At 38.2% G+C, this 21,014-nt stretch overlaps 1 protein-coding gene, 1 long non-coding RNA gene and 1 pseudogene across 6 annotated transcripts; 1 reads left to right on the top strand and 2 right to left on the bottom strand.

Moving 5' to 3' along the window:
* The first annotated feature begins 3,067 nt into the window (after positions 1-3,067).
* LOC104219156 (uncharacterized) lies at positions 3,068-12,626 on the top strand. 5 transcript variants are annotated; one of them, XR_011402922.1, is made up of 4 exons: positions 3,068-3,565; positions 3,673-3,740; positions 3,982-4,039; positions 12,421-12,626. It is a non-coding gene; the product is annotated as an uncharacterized lncRNA (long non-coding RNA). The 5 variants fall into 5 exon arrangements; XR_011402921.1 differs by having other exon boundaries at positions 3,108-3,346; positions 3,619-3,740; XR_011402920.1 differs by lacking the exon at positions 12,421-12,626 and adding an exon at positions 8,186-8,272 and having other exon boundaries at positions 3,108-3,346; positions 3,619-3,740.
* Positions 7,357-8,847, bottom strand: LOC104219155 (late embryogenesis abundant protein 1-like; annotated as a pseudogene).
* LOC104219157 (uncharacterized) lies at positions 11,972-13,006 on the bottom strand. The gene is made up of 2 exons (XM_009769793.2): positions 12,440-13,006; positions 11,972-12,216 (listed from the first exon to the last, which is right to left on the bottom strand). The coding sequence occupies exons 1-2, from the start codon at positions 13,004-13,006 to the stop codon at positions 12,199-12,201; spliced, it is 585 nt and encodes a 194-aa protein (XP_009768095.1). The 3' UTR covers positions 11,972-12,198.
* Positions 13,007-21,014: the final 8,008 nt, after the last annotated feature.

Below are 21,014 nucleotides of genomic sequence, written 5' to 3'. Positions count from 1 at the left end.
TGAGGTCAATCGAACGAGTGATAGGTTTCGGCATCGAATGAAGAAGTTTGAAGTTCTAAAGTTCATTAAGTTTGAATCGAGGTGTGATCAATGAGTTTAGCGTTGTTTGATGTGATTTGAGGCCTTGAGTAGGTCCGTGTGATATTATGGGACTGGTTTGTGTGATTGGACGGGGTCTCGAGGGCCTTAGGTGTGTTTTGGAGTGGTTTCAGATCATTTCGGGCTGTGTTATTGCTGCAGATTTCTGTTTCTGGTTTCCTTCTTTGTGATCGCGAAGGGAGTTCCGCGATCGCGAAGAGGAAGGTGGGAGGTTGCTGGATTTGGCCTTCACGAACGCGGAGTGGAGGTCGTAAACGCGAAGGGGTGGACTGAGTTATCTACGCGAACGCGAACGGGCGATCGCGAACGCGTAGAAGGAAATAGGGGAGCGGGGCCTGAGGACGTTGGCCTACGCGAACGCGAGGCCTGGTACACGAACGCATAGGGTCTGAAAAGCTGACCCTCACGAACGCGAGCACCGGGCCGAGAACGCGATGAAGAAATTTAGGGATGAAGCAAGTTGTGGTTCACGAACGTGAGGGCATTTTCGCGTTCGCGAAGAAGGGCGGACCTGGGTTGGGCAGACTGTTTAAAAACGGGGTTTGAGTTCATTTTACCCATTTTTTACTCGGCTTGGGCGATTTTTGGAGCTTTTGAGGAAGGGGTTTCGTCATATATCATAAGGTAAGTGATTTCTTCTAGTTATGGGTTAAATATATGGTTTATATATGTATTTAAGCATGAGAAATTAGTGGAAATTTGTGGTTTTGAAGGAAAGACCTAGAAATTGATACTTTTGGATTTTGACCACGTTTTGGGCATGAAATTGAGAATAAATTATATATTCGAGTTCGTGAGGTCATAGGTAAACTTTATCTTCAAAAAAATTCGAAATCCGGGCACGTGGGCCTGAGGGAGATTATGTCAACTTTTCGATCGGGGTTAGAGATTTTTATAAATTGGATTATTATGAGTAATTGAACATGTATTAATGGATTTACATAATTGTTGGCTAGTTTTGAAGCATTGTGCATCGATTTGAGTCTTCGGAAGGGCGTGGAATGCCGATTATGGAACTTCGGAGCGAGGTGAGTCTCCTTTCTAACCTTGTAAGAGAGAATTGTCCCCATAGGTAAAATAATTGTTTATATGTGTCTATTTGTGGAGGCTACGTATGCACGAGGTGACGAAAGTCTGTGCATAGCTACTATTGTGCTTATGTCCGGGTAGTCTAGGACCCAAAAGCATGCTATACTTGAAATATTTGTAACCTGGTTGATAATTTAAATTGTTTAAATCATATCGAATTAGTAAATGAATTTCTAAAAAGTTAAACTTCGTTTTCTTAAACGTTAAAAGAGAAATGACTTTTCCTTGGATAAATGTTGCCTGATGAAATTCTTAATTGACTATTTGAATTTGTGTATCTATGAGTACCTGCATCGCACGTATGATTCGCGAGCGGGGTAACTTTATTATTATATTTGACCGCGTCTCATGTATGATTCGCGAGCGGAGTAATAGATGCATCTATGGTTCGCACCATTCGACCCTCTAACAGTCACAGTTTAAATATTGTTGGATTGTGCCGTATGACCTCGACATGAATTGCGCATGCTTGTATTGCTTGCGTGAAAAATTGATAATTTATGAAATTGCCTCCCTGGTCTGAGATAAATTAATAAAATCATGGATTACGAATTTGGAAACTTCTAAATATAAAAAAGGTTGTTTACTTGTTTCTTGATTTACTTGAGTTTACCGCAGTTTCTAATAAATCCATGATTATTCACCTTATTAGTATATCATTATCGGACCACTAGTAAATGTCGAAGTCGACCTCTCGTCTCTACTTCTTCGAGATTAGACTGGATATTTACTGGGTACACGTTGTTTCTATACTCATGCTACTCTTGTTGCACAGGCACATGTATCTCTAGTGGTCTAGTGGACGTAACAACATGGTTGATACAAAGACTTAGGTGAACTACACTTCTCGAGACGACCCGCAGCCGGCAGAGTCTCTTTCAGATTACTGTATTTACTTTCTGTCCAATTTGTATTCCGGACGGTTGTTGTATTACATTATTTCCTAGAGATAGCTCATGCACTCGTGACACCAGGTTCTGGGATGATTATGGGATTATTCAATATTAAGTTTGTTAAAGGCTTCATGTTTATTTTCTGTCAATTTCATTATTTATTGTTTAATGTATAAAGAAAACGATTTCAACAAATACTAAACGGGAATATGAATAAACTTCATGGTGTTGGCTTTCCTGACAATGTGTCTGACGCCATCACGACCTTTTGTGAATTTTGGGTCGTGACATGGCAAGTGGACTCATGTTCCTACTTTTTAAAACATAAACTAAAAAGGCAACGTTTAAGTTTACTTGTTTCCTAATTAGATGCTTAGCTGATAGACAATTTAAAACGGGAAAAAATTGAAAATATTGCATTTTAGGATCCAAGTAAAAATTAAGGCACGAGCAGTTTATATATTTGTAAAATTCAACACATCATATAAATAAATTAGATTAAACGTGCACACTTGAAATTAGTAAATTGCATAAAGGTCCAGGTTAAAGCTTACCTTCTCCGTCAAAATTTACATTGTCAACAAACTGTAGATCCTCCATATTCTTTGAGTACAAAGTATATGTTTTATTATTCACTGTAGAATGGATCCTAAAATGCAAGATTTTCAGTTGATTTTTTTTATAATTTATATGAAAGAGGAGACCTAATAATATGATGAAAGAATATCCGCTGACTTTGTTACCATTCCCATGATCACCGATTTTAGGAGATTTTTTTCCTTTTTAATTTTCTTTTATTGTCCATCAGCTAAGCATCTAATTAGGAAAAAAATAGACTTAAACGTTATTTTTTTAGTTTGTGTTTTAAAATAAGTAGAAAATAAGGTAACTTGCTAGAAAATAAATTAGTCTGGTATAAATAATGTTTGTTATGCGACTTATATAGTCATACGGTTAAATAGCTTCATTCTTTCTAGAATATAGTGATGGTTGAAAATAAAATAGTATAGAGTCATGAAATCAAAACAAGTATGAGAACGAGAGAAGCTTGAGAAATTCTTAATACTTGATTAAGAAGTTGAGTTAAATGTTTAGAAAAATTAGAGGAAACATGTGAAAGACGGAAAGCCGAATTGGAGATATTATATCACGGTTTAAGAACCTATGAAACTAAAAGAATATAAACAGAAACAATATCAATCAAAGAGCTCATTTTGTTCGATTGTTCTGGAAACAAAGATAATCCAAGTTCTCTGATTCGCCAAGTATTTTCTTGTCTCATCTGTAGTCCTTGTTGAAATGCATTTATTTCAATTACCGATGGTTTAACAGAAACAAACAGAATCGAGAAAAAACATATATCAAAAGGAAGAAAAATCCAACTTGTAGAATATCTTGGTATTGAGATAGAAAAAAAAATATATGGGAACAACTGATTCTGGGCGATGACAAGCGCTACAGAAGTTAGAGGAAGCTTCCTATAGGTACATTTTTGTGTTCTTTGTAAACTGTAACTTGTATTTTTCTTCTTGTGCAGAATAGTTAAACTTTGTTTTCACTGTGGTGCCTCTTTTTTATGACGTGGTGTTAGAGGCAGCTTGCACGCAACTCGATTATTGCAACAAGTACCTGTTAGCATACGTGCCGCACATGTACCAGGTAACTAAGACTTAGAAGAAATCATGTAGTGTTTTTTTCTCCTTTTTCATTGTGGTGTTGTCCGCATAAATGTCCAATTGGACTCAATTTTAAGCTTTTAGTAATGCTTTCCATATGGGATTTTTGCATTGTGGATTTGACGCATGCATGCCAGCTTTATACTTCTTTTATAACAATAGGAGATTGGGTTTGATTATGATTCATTTGTTTATAAAATAATTCTTGCTATGTTTGCTTCCAGAGGATAAATTCAAGAAGTTTGTTTGGTGTTTGATAAAAAGTCACAGAGAGATATCAAGGTAAAAACAAACTAGAGAAAGCTTTTATATATAATGTGGATGTACTGGTTAAGCCTTGATGACTTTTATCAGTTTTGAACATGCTCAGAAATTAAGCTATCTTGGAGTATTACCAAGTTTCTTGTACTATCAATGAAGATAATAAAATCTATTACAGTTCTTTGAATAACAATCTTGCAAATGCGAACTATTACTTGGGAGCTCTATTTTACGCTCTCATCTTTCTTCTTGTTGATGGATTCCTTGAGCTGTCTCTGTCCTTGACAATTACGAGACTTGCAGTTCTATAAACAAAGCAACTTGTGCTTTTACTATAATTTCTCTCATTTCTGCAGTCACATATTTTCCTTTTCCTTCCCTGTTTTTTGGGCCTTAAATTAACATCCGATAAGATATCTTTCTTTGGCTTATAGAATCGTGATGGATTGTTATTTGAACACTTCAAGCTAAAGATGTATTAGCTGCTGTGTACAAAGTCTTTGTTTTCTTTCTGGAGTTTTATGACGAGTTTCCACAATACTTCTGCCCTTTTAAGTCTTAAAACACATCTGAACTATCAAGAAAAAAACACATAATATTCTTAGTTGCTAACGGCTTCATCAATAGTTTTGTTCGTAATCAGTTTGAAATTGTGAACATCTTTGTTGCTTATAAGCTTAAGCTGAAGGAGGAGAATACATCTGTTGAACAATTATTGTAGGAAAGTTCCTCCAGATGCTCGAAAGCATTGAATATGGTTATCTTCTAGTGCAGTCGAATCTTTCTTTTTTGTACTTCACCATTACTTTACTCATTTCATGATCATGTGCATGACATCAACCAAATTACTTTGCCTCTTACTTGTCCATTTTGTTTCCCCACCATTAGACAACATCAATATCATAACTTTTTTTCATTAGTAGGCAAATGATAAATACATAAAGCTATTAGAGTAGCATTTATTCATGGAGCACACCTCACACAGACACAAACAAACACACTCACACAGAGATAGAACAGAAGTTCCTTCTTGGGTATATTACTTCTGCCTCTTATTTGTTTGAGTTATACAGCTTACTTCATCAGCAGCTCCCTCTCTTCTGCAAAAATAAGATAAGATACTTAGATTGCAAGACAACTGGAATAGGGAATATCTTTCTCTGTTGAGCTTACTGACAGAGAGTATTTGTGGGAGGTGCATTAGCTAACATATGCCCTTTCAGTGATTTATACCAAACCTTTCCAGGCAGAGTATTTGGTTTAACCCTTTAAAGTTATATAAATTGAAGTGTAAAGAACTCTTACACTACATTGATTATACTAAGTTATTACACTATTTTTCAGGTTACCATATCTGACTTCCTATGAAAAGTTATATGTAATTGTAGGTCAAAAGCCTATATATTGCCAGTTCACAGGACTTCAGTTCAAAACTAAGAAGGCCTTAGCTATCCACTTTAATTATATTATCATGCAATTTGTAAGTTTCTAAGCTCTATGCAACTTTTCTACTGTATTACTACCGAAAGTATACCATGTCCTCTACGGCTGTAGCATTCTTAGCGATACCTCAAATATAGATAATGGTTACTATGAAATATAAATTAACTACAATGTCTTAACTTTCAAACAATTAAAAATTATTTTAAAAAAAATATTATATCAAATTGCATATTTTACCTCCTTATATAAGTAAATACTCAATAAATTTTATCAACACTGTAATTTAAAATATTACTCCTTCATGAGTAAATATAAAATTATTTTTAAATAGTAATATAATAAATGTATGATAATTTTGAGAGACATAGAACTAAGACATGAAAATCTATCAAGTAAAGATATAAATTTTAGTTATCTATTTTCAAAAGAAATATTCAAATGATGTTCACCCTCTCGATTTTCTCAGTTAGTAAATATGCAATACTATGGTTCGTTATTTGAGTTATTCACAATTTTCATATTCTATAGATAAAAAAAACTTTAACCATTCATTTGTTAAAGAATTTTGAGAGTCAACAGTGCTAATTAGTGACTTCAACACATGATTTGCATACGAACTATTGGGCGAGTCCCGAACGTTGAGCGTTAGGCGTGTTTAGGGCGCAAGCCGGGCGCTTGGGGGCGTAAGCCCCACACATGAGCCTCAAGGTGTTTTGATAGTGCCCCGCTCCGGGGCGAGCCCCGAGCCGAGTCCCAGAAAAGCCTTTTAAAACACTGCTTGCTACCTTCCATTAGCACATGTGCCGGGTAACTCTGTCCACTAAGACTTAAAAGAAATCATGTAATGTTATTTTTCCTTTTTCATTTTGGTGTTGCCTGCATAAATGTCCAATTGTACTCAATTTTAAGCTTTTAGTTATGCTTTCCATATGGGATTTTTCCATTGTGGATTTGATGCATGTACACCAGCTTGATACTACTTTTATAACAATAGGAGATTGGGTTTGATTATGATTCATTTGTTTATAGTATAATTCTTGCTATGTTTGCTTCTAGAGGATAAATTCAAGAAGTTTGTTTGGTGTTTGATAAAAATTCCCAAAGAGATATCAAGGTAAAAACAAACTAGAGAAAGCTTTTATATATAATGTGGATGTACTGGTTAAGCTTTGATGACTTTTATCAGTTCTGAACATGCTCAGAAATTAAGCTTCTTGTACTATCAATGAAGATGATAAAAGCTATTATAAGACTTCTTTGAATAACAATCTTGAAAATGCAAATTATTATTTGGGAGCTCTATTTTACTCTCTCATTTTTCTTCTTGTGGATGGATTCCTTGATCTGTCCATGACAATTACAAGGTTTGCAGTTTTCCATAAACAGAGTGACTTTTTTTTATGGGCCTTCAAATTAACATCCGATGAGATATCTTTCTTTGGCTTATAGAGTCGTGATGGATTGTCATCTGAACACTTTATGCTAAAGATGTATTAGCTGCTGTCTGCAAAGTCTTTATTTTTATTTCTGGAATTCTATGACGAGTTTCCACGGTACTTTAGCCCTTGTAAGTCTTAAAACACATCTGAACTATCAGGAAAGAGACTGAGTTTTATACGTTGCTAATGGCTTCATCAATAACAAGTTCTTGATCAGTTTGAAATTGTGGTTAGCTTTGCTGCTTATATTTTAACCTGAAGAAGGAGAATGTATCTGTTGAATAATTATTGTAGGAAAGTTCCTCCGGATACTTGAATGCATTGAATATGATTATTGGCTAATGCTGCAGAATCTTTCTTTTCTGTACCTCACCATTAATTTACTCATTTCATGGTCATGTGGATGAGGTCTACCAGATTAATTTGTCTATTAATTTTCCATTTGTTTTCCGACAGTTAGACAACATCACTGTCATAACATTTTCTCATTAGTAGGTAAACGATAAATACATAAAGCTATTAGAGTAGCATTTATTCATGGAGCACACTTCACACACATAAACAAAACACGCACTGACATCGAGACAGATAGAGCATAGCCCTCTCACTCTTTTCTTAAATGAAGTACAGGATTCACTGAGAAACAGAAGTTCCTTATCAGGTATATTGCTTCTGCCTCTTATTTGTTTGAGTTATGCATCTTACCTCATCAGCAGCTCCCTCTCTTCTGCAAAAACAAGATAAGATACTTAGATTGCAAGATAACTGGAATAGGGAATATCTTTCTCTTTTTGCTTGGGAGAGGAGCTTGTATTCCTCTGTTGAGCTTACTGATAGTGAGTATTGTGGAAGGTGCATTAGCTAACGCATATATATGCCCTTTAGTTATTTATGCCCAACCTTTCCAGGCAGAGTATTTGGTTTAACCCTTTAAGTTATATAAATTGAACTGTGAAGAACTCTTCCACTACATTGATTATGACAAGTTATTGCACTATTTTTCAGGTTACCATATCTGACTTCTATGAAGAGTTATATGTTATTGTAGGTCAATTAGTATGATGGTATAAAAAGCATATACATTGCCAGTTCACAGGACTTAAGTTCAAAACTAAGTAGGACTTAGCTATCCACTTTAATTATATTATCATGCAATTTGTAAGGTTCAGTGCTCCATGCAACTTTTCTACTGTACTACTAGTGAAAGAATACCATGTTCTCTACGGCTAGCATTCTTAGCGATAGCTCAAATATAGATAATGGTTATACCTTGGTCCTTCCACAGTTTTCATTGTCGCTCTCATCGCTGCTATTGCTGCTGCTGCTGTCACTGCCATCGCTGCAACTTCCGTCCTTGTTCCTGTTCCTCCTGCTTCTCATTTGATCACGCATCTTATGCATGAAACTGCTTTCCTTTTTCTATCCACAAGCCCCAGCATGCGTAGCAATTGCACTTGTGCCATGGCATGCAGTTTGTTGAGTTTTGGTGCCGTGGCTTGCAGCAGATTGCTGAGTCTTGGTGCCATGGCATGCTGCAGATAGTTGAGTTTTGGTGCCATTTGCACTTGTGCCATGGCATGCAGTTTGTTGAGTTTTGGTGCCATGGCATGCAGCAGTTTGTTGAGTTTTGGTGCCATGGCTTGCAGCATATTGCTGAGTTTTGGGTGCCATGGCATGCGCAGATTGTTGAGTTTTGGTGCCATGGCATGCAGCAGTTTGTTGAGTTTTGGTGCCATGGCATGCAGCAGTTTGTTGAGTTTTGGTGCCGTGGCAAGCAGATTGATGATTGTGATTGTCATGGTGATACATTTTGTCAGTCATATCTTTCATTTTGTCAGAGAAAGAGTGGTGCTCATTGTTGGCCTTGTTGCAAGTCACGGTGGTGGTCTTTTGACAGACAGTGGATGGGGCATGTTGAGCGGGCTTGTGGCACTGAAGTGATGCCATTGAATAAGACTGAAACTGACTATTTTAAGAGTATTATTCAAAGGGCTCAAGCTTCTTATCACTTGCTTGCTTGAAATGACTGGTTTTCTGAGCGCATATATATAGCAGTTTTTGGTGGTGGGAATATTTCTCTGTACTCCTTACATCAGCCACTCTATCATCTTTGAATCTCTTTTCTGGAAATGGCCAATTTGATGAGCATCTATTCTATTCATTAGATAATTTTGTTTATTAATTTATTCCATTTTCCCACTACTGGACCTGGCTATATCCACATACATGACACTAGAATAATAGCCCGTTTGGCCAAATTGCAAAAATCAGCTTATTTTGAGAAGTGTTTTTTTTTTCAAAAGTGCTTTTCTCAAAAGTACTTTTGGTGAGAAGCAGTTTGTGTTTGGCTAATTAGTTTGAAAAGCGCTTCTGAGCAGCAATTAGTGTTTGGCCAAGCTTTAAAAAACTGCTTCTAAGTGTATTTTTCTCGAAAGTGCTTCTCAAAAAAGTGCTTTTGAAGAGAAGCTACTTTTTTCTGCTTCTCCAAAACTGCTTCTGCTTCTCCTCAAAAGCACTTTTTTTCCTTCCAAAAGCTTGGCCAAACACCTCAATTTTTGGCCAAAAGTGCTTTTGGAAAAAGAAAGCACTTTTGGCCAAGCAGAAAGAAAAGTATAGATAAGTGATCATGTAGCCTAAGCTATGACCTAGTGGTTTATGATTGTTCATTTTTCCCCGTAAGTGAAATTATGAGTCGTGGTCTCAAAATCACGATGTAATTTCATGAACTTTTTCTAAATTGCTTGCAAATCGGCCTTTTCAAAATGGCTTGTGGCCTTGGTTATCCTAGCTATGGCACAAGGAATATCTGTTGAGGTGATATGGTTATTATGTCAGTTAGAGGGTTTAAAGCTTTCTAAGATGTGTGCTTCTATTCAATATTGACCTTGATTAGAAAGTGATGATATACTTAATGCACATGTTTCATCGATGCTGATGCAAACTATCGCATAGCTGATCAGAGAGAGATTCTTACCTTGACCTAATGTGATGTCTACTATGGTTCAATGATGGTGTTTTTCATTAAGGCTGGATGGATATTATAGGTCATTTTATCCTTGGCTATGTCAGTAATCTGGGAACTATAGAGGCTTTGTGTCTTTCTCAAAATGATTTTCTTAAAACTAAAAATTTTGGATAAAATATTGTTTTCTCACTCTCATCAACCACATCTAATAAGTGCGAGTACGTTGGAAATTGGACTTTACATTCAGGGAAGTATAGTGGCTCGGCAAGATGTTATTAAATATACAAGACCTTATTATTTAGTTAATTCGGTGTGTTTGGATAAGTGAGGCTCAATTAGCTATTGATCTGTGATGGACAAGCTTTTCTATATATAGAAGGCGACCTCCCTTTTCTAGTTATTATAAAATCCTGAGTATTCTGTCTCTCCGAATATGTGAGTAAATGGTTGTGATGACTCATCTCCGCTAGTTCAAGAACATGATAGCTAGCAGTTGTGAAGTTAGACCCTGGTTTAATATGCCATTGTTGCTGGTACTGCATCATAGAACTAAATGATATATTTGTGTAACCCTAACAGAAGATTATGCTTGTGTTTTGTGTCTTAATCTTTCCACAGTCGTCAATAAGATTCCCAAGTTTGAAATTACATAAATTTCTGTTATAGGAGCACGAGTCAGTGGAGGGATTGTTAATTTTATTCTCATATCCTTTATCCTGTCATCTTTAAATCTCCTTTTTTGCTAAAGACCAAAAGTTGAAGAGCACCTATTCTATTCTTTGAAATAATTTTATTTTTCTGCGTGTATTCTTGCTTCCTTCTAAGCATTTGATGACATCCAAAAATATATCATACCAATAAGTGCCTAATGCACTTGACCTGTAGCTATCCCAAGATGTCATTTATGTTTCTCAAGAAAGTAAGACAAGTTCTTGTCCTTTTGAAACTCTTGATGTACTCCGTATTTGCTTCCTCCGTTTCAGCAAATCTAAGAAGTCTTGAAAAGTCCTATTTCACAGACCGGCATGGTAAGAGATATGTGAGTTCCACTACTGACATCTTGCAAATCAACATCTTGGAAAGAAGGATTGGAATGCAAGTTTCTCAAAGCTGAAGAAGCAATGCCGGCCTTATTTTCATTTAGAGTACAAATGAAGGCTCGAAATTAAGTACTCCTTTTTCAAGGAATGCGTTGCAATTGCTATAGTACATTTTTTTCCAAATGGTGCCATTACATTGTTCTCCATTGAGTCGAGTGTCGTTATGTGCTGATTTTTAGATTTGGCTCTATGGAACATTATCTCCATTTCAGTGCTGCTAGTCACCAGATTGTACTCTATTTTCATTCTCAAAAAAAAGTTACCAGCTATCGGTTTCTTTTTCTTTCTTGTAATTAGCTGACTTCTTGGCGTTTCTTCCACCTCTTTGCTTCTTGGCTTTTACGAATATGGATATATCCCTTATACTGTTATTGTAAATGCAGAATAATAAGCTCTTTTTGAATCAAGTGGAATTGATCTATTTCAATGTACACTTTCTCTTCCTCCCTTGCTTACTGGCTGCGCAGTTAGTTCTTTCTGTCTGTTTTCTGCATTGCTTTTCTTCTGTTTTTTTGTCTTGCTTTTTTTGGGGGTGGGTGAGTGGACTTTGTGAACGTAAGCATTTTTGTTCTTACAAAACAATATCTTTCCGTGGCCTATAAAGTCATGATATAGTGTCATCTATTGCACATGATGCTACGGATGCATTAGCTCCTTCTCTTACAAAGCCTTTGTTAGGTTTCTGCAGATTTATGTCGAGCCCTTTTAAGTCTTAAACACATCAACTATCTGGAAGAAGACAGAACTTGCTTTGTTGCTAATTAGTGGCTTCTTCAATAGCTTTGTTGCCTACAGTTGAACCTGAGGAGAACATAGCTCTGTAACATTGATTGTAACGAAAAGTTCGTCCATATATATGCTAGCAAAGGATTTAATATGGTTATGTGTTACTGCGGCTGATTTTTTCTTTCCTCTCCATTGCTGTTACTGTACTCGTTGCCTCATCATGTGCACGTGGTTTACCAATTTACTTCGCCTATTAATAGTCCATTTTACTTTCCCACAGTGAGACAACAAACCATCTTTTATTAGTAGACAAGTTGACATAGTGTAATTACATAAACATATTAGCATTTATTCATGGAACACACTTCACGCACACACACAGTAACAGATATAGAGACAAACAAAGAGCTCTTTCTCTTAAATAAAGTACAGCATTCACTGAGCAGCAGAAGTTCCTTATTATATAGCTTCGGCCTCTTGCTTGTCTGATTTCTGTAGCTTACTTCATCAGCAGTTCCCTCTCTTCTGCAAAAACAAGATAATTTTAATAATTAGGCTTCAGGATATGGTTCTCTTCTCTGGGGGAGGGAAGCATGTACCCAAGTTTTCAAGTCAGAGAATTTGTGTTAACCTATTAATACACCTTGAGACATTACTTATCCTCGTTAATTATCTTATATTGCATATCATTGTTCCCTACAACCTTTAAATTTTTTGCCCTTCATGCAGATATAAACAATGATTATACCTTGGTCCTTCCGCAGTTTTCATCGTCGCTCTCATCACTGCTGCTGCTGCTGTTGTCACTGCCGTCGCTGCAACTTCCGTCCTTGTTCCTGTTCCTCCTGCTTCTCATTTGATCACGCATCTTATGCATGAAATTCCCTTCCTTTTTCTTTCCACAAGCCCCAGCATGTGCAGCAGTTGCACTTGTGCCATGGCATGCAGCAGATTGGTGAGTTTTGGTTCCACTGCATGCAGCAGATTGCTGAGTTTTGGTGCCATGGCATGCAGCAGATTGCTGAGGTTTGGTTCCATGGCATGCAGCAGATTGCTGAGGTTTGGTGCCGTGGCATGCAGCAGATTGCTGAGTTTTGGTGCCATGGCATGCAGCAGATTGGTTAGTTTTGGTGCCGTAGCAAGCAGAATGCTGATTGTGATTGTCATGGTGAAACATTTTGACGGTCATATCTTTCATTTTGTCAGCGTAAGAGTGGTGCTCATTGTTGGCCTTGTGGCAAGTCACAGTGGTGGTTTTTTGACAGACAGTGGATGGGGCATGTTGAGCGGGCTTGTGGCACTGAAGTGATGCCATTGAATATGTCTGAAACTGACTCTTTTAAGGGTTCAAGCTTCTTATGCCTTGTTTGCTTGAAATTGTCTGCTGATGAACACTATTTATAGCAGTTTGTGATGGTAAGAATACTTCTCTTTACTCCTTCAATCACCCATTCTATCATCTTTGAATCTCTTTTCTGGAAATGGCCAAGTTGATGAGCATCTATTCTATTCCTTAAGATAATTTTGTTTTCTATTGATTTGTTCTATTTTCCTACTACTGGTCTTTTGGACTATATCTAAGAATATGGCACTAGCATTATTGAAAGAAATTCCGAACAAGTGATCATATAGTCCTGAAAAATGTTAAACTTATCTAAATTGCCTGTAATTCTGTACCTCTTCAATAGCTGGAATTTTAAAATTGCATATTTCCTAATGGATTTTGTTTTACACTGACATCTCTAGTTATATGAATTGTATAAAAAAGTAAAAAATGAAAAGAAAAAAAAAGGGATGGCTAACTGAAAGGGGAAACTAAGGGTCTTCCGGAAACAACATCTCTGCTTTTTTAAAGGCAAGGGTAAGGTCTGCGTACATTCTACCCTCCCAGACCCCACTTGTGAAACTACATTGGATATATGGTTGTTGTTGTTGTATGCTCGTGGAATTTAGATGAAAAATTTGATTGTACATATGTAATTTGTACAAACGTACAGTCATCCTTTCATGACAATTAGATAGTTTTTGGTATATAAAAGATTCACTTCATATCTACATCTTTAAGAAGGGCCAATAGAGAAGGGAAGTTCTCTATTTTCCCTGTATGGACCATTACAAGTTTTATCGTGTCTTTATTTCTCATTGCTTCTTCTGGATCGTATGTCTTGGCATGGGCCGAGTTAGGGTCCAATTTGAGCTCAAACCCATTTGATCTGCCTATTTCGCTCAAGATTGGGTTAGTCATTGACCCGTTCATTTGTGGAACTCAACCTATCTTGATCCAACCTATTTCAGCGCATCTAAAGTGGGGTTGATTTTTTGCCCAAATTGATCCATGAGTAACTTTGCTAAATACCTTTAAAATATATTTTTTGCATTTCATGTTCACTTATATGTTTCGATTAAATTTGGATGAACTTCTTTTCACTTTAAGCAATTCATGGAAGAATGAATCGGTAAAAAACTTATGACTGCACCAACTACAAGAACCATCAATATAATGCACGGTGTTCTTCAACTCATCGTTACTCTCGATGGTGAAGATGTTGTCGACTGCGAACCAATATTGGGTTATTTACATAGAGGGTGCTTCCCCGCCGTCGTTCAATGAGAATGGATAAGAGGCTCGTGGGATTGACGTGAGGGGGCAAGGATGGCTATATTTCTGGGAGCGAACTCCGGGGGCGAATATGAAGCGCACGGAACTACCCAGGGAAAAAATAAATTTGCGGATGCATTGGCAACACTGGCCTCCATGATAAACTTTTGTTTGTGTTATATGACCATAACAAAAGAAAAAAAAATCTTACTTGACAATTAAATAATACATAAGAAAATAATACACATTAATTAAAGCTTGGTAAGAGTACAGAGGGTTGAACTATGACCCAAATTTTAGCCCAACTTGATCCAATATATCTCAACCCAAGTTACTTTTGACTTATCACCTATCTGTTTGTTTTTGTGTATGCGGCCAATTCGCTTAAAAAAAAACTTAATTTTATAATAAATTGATTGATTAAAAAAAACAAAATAATTAAAATTGAGAATTGATTCGAAGGTATTGAACGATGAATTATAGTTTTAAATTACATACGCCATCCGTTCCAATTTATGTGAACCTGTTTTATTGGGCACGAAGTTTAAGAAAAAATGAAGACTTTTGAAATTTGTGGTCCTAAACAAATCAGAAAGGGGCCAAGAGTTTCTGTGTAATTATAAAAGCTTCTCATTAATGGTAGAATTGTAAGTTTAAACTAAATTGTTACCAAATTTAGAGAGGAGTTATTCCTTTTGGAACAGACCAAAAAGGAAATAGTTTCACATAAACTGAAACAAAGTGAGTATTAGATTCGACGTGATATGAATTATATCTAGAACATGACCTTTAATTTAAAACGCCAAAAGAAATTAAGACTAAGATATCAAAAAAGTTTTGGAATGGAATTTAACTATTGTGATCTATAATGAAAATAGGTAAAAAAAAATTGAACTTACACTTCATCTCCAAAATATGATCAATTTACAATGTTAGAGTGATGATTGACTAATAAGTAGTCCAAAGGAGGGGGCCATGGATCGTTTAGATTCTATTCTTCTTACCAACGACCTGATATCCGGCGAAATAAACCATCACGTACATTCTGTGACCTCCATTATCGGGCTACACCTTTCACAAATGACTTGAACTTGGTTACTACTCGACTTATCTTGTACTGGAAAAATTGGACTGTTACTGCTATGCTTTGCTCTGAACACAGACTTGAGAAGCTTCTGAAAGGTCCGAGAAATTTTGGAGCCTTTTTTGGGCACACGTTGAGATTTTGACCCATTCAAATTCATCGCAACCTGCTCATTTGACACCCCTATTTGTGACGATGAAGAAAGCGGGAAAACGCGGTTATCGGATAGATGTGGCATTGACATAGTCCTAGAAGCTATGGCCATGCCGAGTTGGCGTTCAAATGATTTCAATTCGAAGGAGTCGTAGAGTGAACTTCCACAATCCCATATAAGACTAGGCTTTGCCGCCACCATATATATATATTATCCGACGGTAATTGTCTTTCTTTTGTCATCTTTGGGATTTTCTCCATTTGTACTTTGTGTCACTTTGGGATTATCTATATTTTTAAGGCGTCTGAAATTATTAAGGGGAAGTTTCCTATATATTTGTTTCGACGCGTTGGCGGGAAAGAGTTTGATGTATTCATAAAAAATTAGTACTACCACATGTAACATGTTGGTTTATGAACTTCCACTGTTCACACTGATGATCAACGGCGTATTTATGAACGACATATATATATAGTTGGCGGCAAACACTTTCACATATACTAGGGAGCACTTTACTCTTATTGTGAAATTTTCCGGCGCGAATCCGGATTTAATCGGACCTTAATGTGGATATCGGACATCGGGTGGGAAACCAAAAAAAAAGGTGAGTATTTTGCTAATACTGTCCTATTTTACATGATATTCTTTTTTTAAATCAATTTCAGAAAAAGTAAAGTTATATATTTGGGGGATAATTCCATTCAATCTTACGATAACAAGTTTTAAAAGTTTTGTTTTTTTCTTTCTTATTCTTAGTCAAACGATAAAATGAAACAGAGGGAGTAACATTTAACTTCAGAATAATTCTTAAAATATTTTTATAAAAATAGTTCTTATAATAGAAATATCCAGATAAGGAACTCTTTTATAAAGAACCCCGCCAAACCCCATAAATTTTAGGTGTGAACTTAATATTACACCAACCACACCAAATACGATAATAATCGTTTCGTGTCAACGAACATACGGGAGTCGGATCGTGCATATTTTTGGGTAAATCTTCAAACATTATACTGAAAATTGTGGATTGTAGCCTTATTACAATACTTTAACTTACAGAATAATTTTGATAAAAATGAATAAAAGTTGCATGATCAATGTATAAGTCCAAATTTGACCGACCTCGACCTATGATGAGTACGACCAACGACCGAGTATCTTCGAATTGGCGTCCCGAGAAAGACGACCTTAAGGCAAAAGTAGAAATTGTACGACCCTTGTAGAAATGTAAGCTCATTAGGAGACATTGAGAATATTCTGTCGAATATTCCTTGTATTTTAATTTCTTATAATTCTGAATGTTTTCTCTCTAGTATATAAGGAAAAAAAAAAGATCTTGTAAGAGGGCAATGACATTCGGAAAGTGAACGAATCTTGAATACAAAGAAACTTTGTAACTCTCTTTTCCTTACCTACTATTAGTCTAGAGATAATTATCTTCAGCTACGATTTACCCCTTCATCTTTGATTGCTTTGTCCAAAAAAGTTTTAACATCTTTTGAGTCAAATAATTTGGCTCCGTCTATGGGGATTTCCATAGCTGAAATCATAGTTCTTATCTAGATCCCTGAAAGTGATCACCTTTCTTCGAACCTCCAAAACCAACAATAACGGGAAAGGAAGCGAGGCTGAAGGCGATAGTAGACGTCTCGAACAATCTCCTAAACTCCCTCGACGAAGCCGGTAGAGAAGATGATGGGAATACAACACCAAGAGCTACACCTGAGGGGGAGATCTCACCTATTCCACACGAATATCTAACGATTTTGCGCGAAAGGGGAGCCTCGACATCCACCATGGGGGAAGCACCACCAGCAGTCAAGAAGTTGCTGGAAGAATGGTTGACAAGTGCTTTGAGCAACATGATCGAGAAATCCACTCAAGGAGGTGTCGAAGGCATACCACCTACAGAAATCCCAGCTACCGCCGATGAGCAAGCACTACACAAGCAGCTAATACCCACACTGTCACTAACGCGGGTGACACTGCACTCATGGCCATCTTAAAGAAAATGGAAGAGATGGAAAATGAAAACAAAACACTCCACGACCAAATGAAGGAACATCAGGAGAGGGTCGATAAAATACCAGGCGCTCTAAAGATATTACTGAAACGCGACGTAGGCCAATTCGTCGAACAACCTTACAACGAAAGGACTGCTCCTCATCCTATTCCAAAGACCTTCAAGATGCCACCATACTTGAAAATATATGACGGGACCACAGACCCGGAGGATCACCTAATCCATTATGTTACTACAGTAAAAGGAAATGATCTATCAAAAGAACAAGTACCGTCTGTGCTGTTGAAAAAATTCGGCGAGACCTTGACAGGGGGAGCATTGACATGGTACTCCCAGTTACCAGTACGATCGATATCGACGTTCGAAGAAATGGCAGATAAATTCGCCACCGCTAATGCAGGAGCGAAGAAGGCTGAGGCTAGGGTCAACGTTATCTTCGCCATTAGGCAAACGGCGGGCGAGGGACTTCGGGATTTCTTGGCCCGATTCAACAGAGTAAGGATGAGCCTACCGAACGTGTCAGAAGGAATGGCAGTCGCAGCCTTTCAGAATGGGTTAAACAGGAGCGGGTCAAAGTCAACCAAAAAACTGCTCAGTAGACTCATGAAGTACCCTCCTACCACAGGGAAGAGATTCACAACGCCTACTGCGCCGAAGTGAGAGCGGATGAGGACGACCTAAACGGCCCACTTTAACGATTAACATCAGTCCAGACCGAGAAAAAGAGAGATTGACGTAGCAATGGGCGGCGAGATCAACCACCACGTTTCAATCGCGAAAAGCATCAGCCCTATATCCGAACATCAAACCCGCCCCCTACACGACACGCAGACGTCATACCACGACACATTGCACCCCTCCGGAGCGAAAGAGGTATACCTCCACTACTATCTACTCATAATTTCTGTGTTTCCCCTTTAGAAATAGTGTACGCACTAGAGAAGCTGGGCACGAAGGTGCAGTGGCCACAAAAGATGAAATTAGATCCAAGCACCAGGAGGTCGAACATCCTCTGTGAGTTCCACCAAGAAAGAGGACACAAGACCAAAGATTTCATAGGTCTGCAGCAAGAAGTAGTTAGAATGTTGAACCAAGGGTACCTGAAAGAACTGTTAAGCGATAAAGGAAGGGCCAACTTCGCTCGAGGATGCGACCCATCTCAAGGACCTCCAAAGCCACCATCGCCAGCGCGTACCATACAAATGATCATTGGCGGTGGCGATGGTACGGTAATCAACCATGTGAAGTTCACTACCATACACAAACTTAAACTGATGGTCGCCCACGAACGGTATGATGACCTCGAAGACAGTATCATATTCGATAAGTCAGATACCGACGGTTTGTCTTTTCCTCGCTATGATGCTTTAGTTATAACTTTATGCATCGCTGACACCGATGTGAAAAGAATCATGGTGGATGACGGAAGAGGCGTGTGTATTGTTCACCAGCGAGTCCTCGTGCAAATAAGGCTTGAGGATAAAATGATATCGCGTTGCATAACATTAATGGGTTTTAATAATACAGTAGAGCAGACATCCGGAGAAATAGTGCTACCTGTCCTAGTAGGAGGGGTCACCCTGGAAACAACATTCCACGTCATGAACCAGGAAACAACCTACAACGCCATTATAGGATGACCATGGATACACGCCATGCGAGCCGTCCCCTCAAGCTTCTATCAGGTGATCAAATTTCCCACCCCATGGGGGATATTCAGCACCCGAGGCGAACCACGTACAGCCTAAGAATGCTATCAGATCGCTCAAGATAGACAGCTAAAAGGGGCAAGCACGGAAGCATAACAGTTAGCCATGTCGGGCACCAAGCCCGACATACAAAAAGAGCCCATCAAAGATCCGAACATTGTAGAAGCTTGCAAGGCGACCGTAGAGGATCTCGACCACATACAGTTAGATAACACCGATTGCACCAAAAAGGCTTACGTTGGGCACAACCTCTCGGAGCCAGGTGAGTATCGTGAGTTTTTAACTAACAACACCGATTTGTTTGCTTTTTCCCATTCAGACATGCCGGGAATCCCAAGGGAGATCGCTGCACACAAGCTAAATATCGGTTCGCTTTATCTGCCAGTACGACAAATGAGGAGGATATTCAATGCCACAATCAATGAGGCGGTTAGCGAAGAAGTTGATAAATTACTCGCCAACGGTTCCATCAGAGAATAGAAATATCCCCAATGGGTCGCCAATGTGGTCATGGTCAAAAAGAAGAACAGGAAGTGGAGAATGTGTGTTGACTTAACCGATTTGAACAAAACGTTCCCGAAGGATTCTTTCCCGCTACCTCACATCAACCAACATATCGATGCAACAACGGGCCACGAATTGCTAAGCTTCTTGGATGCGTACTCCGGTTATAATCAGATTCTAACGGTTGAAGAGGATCAGGAAAATACCACTTTCATCACTCACCAAGGTACGTACTGCTATAAGGTAATGTCATTCGGGCTCAAGAATGTAGGGTCCACGTATCAAAGATTGGTCACCAAAATTTTCAAAAAACAACTTGGTAAAACAATGGAAGTTTACATCTATGACATGCTGGTGAAGTCAGCAAAGAAAGAAGATCACATTGGTCATTTGAAGGAAGCCTTCGAAATACTAAGGTAGTACGGAATGAAACTGAACCCCGAAAAGTGCGCCTTCGACGTGACTTTAGGAAAGTTCCTCGATTTCCTAGTGTCGCAAAGGGGAATCGAGGTCAACCTGGATCAAATCAAGGCCATCGACGTTATACCGAAAACACTGACCAGCAAAAAGCAGGTGCAGAAGTTGACGGGACGAATAACTGCCCTATCAAGGTTCATTTCACGATCCTCAGATAGATGCCATAAATTCTTCAATGTACTAAGGAAAGACCAAGGGTTGCAATGGAACAGTGAATGCATCGACGCCCTGAAAAAGTTGAAAACGTATCTATCCTCACCACCGCTACTCGTCAAAGCAGATCCAGGTAAATGCTTACTTGTGTATCTAGCAGTTTCTGAAGTTGCAGTAAGCGCAGTCTTGGTCCGCGAAAAAAAAGGTACGCAATCTCCAATTTACTATGTCAGCAAAACTTTAATAGATGCCGAAACGAGGTACCCTCACCTTGAAAAACTAGCTCTGGCATTGGTCGTAGCTTCACGGAAGCTTAGACCGTACTTCCAATGTCACCCTATTAAAGTGGTGACAACCTTCCCCCTAAGAGGTATCGTACATAAACCCAAACTATCGGGTAGACTAGCCAAATAAGCCATAGATCTAAGAGAGCACGACATAACGTACCAACCGCGAACTGCCATTAAGTTGCAGGTGCTCGCAGACTTCGTCATTGATTTCAACATGGAAATATTGCCCGAGGTAGAACAGGAAGCACTCCGTACTTCTGCCACCGACCTTTGGGTCCTCTACACCGATGGTGCCTCTAATGTCGTGCGTTGGGGACTGGGACTCGTCCT

Source organism: Nicotiana sylvestris, chromosome 10 (assembly GCF_000393655.2).
Source record: "Nicotiana sylvestris chromosome 10, ASM39365v2, whole genome shotgun sequence".
Classification (NCBI taxonomy): domain Eukaryota; kingdom Viridiplantae; phylum Streptophyta; class Magnoliopsida; order Solanales; family Solanaceae; genus Nicotiana; species Nicotiana sylvestris.
Note: the sequence above shows the minus strand (reverse complement) of the source record. Positions and strands in the feature narration are given on the sequence as shown.

Coding starts and splice junctions, on each gene's coding strand:
- LOC104219157 (XM_009769793.2), bottom strand. CDS start 13,006: ATGGCATCACTTCAGTGCCACAAGCCCGCTCAACATGCCCCATCCACT.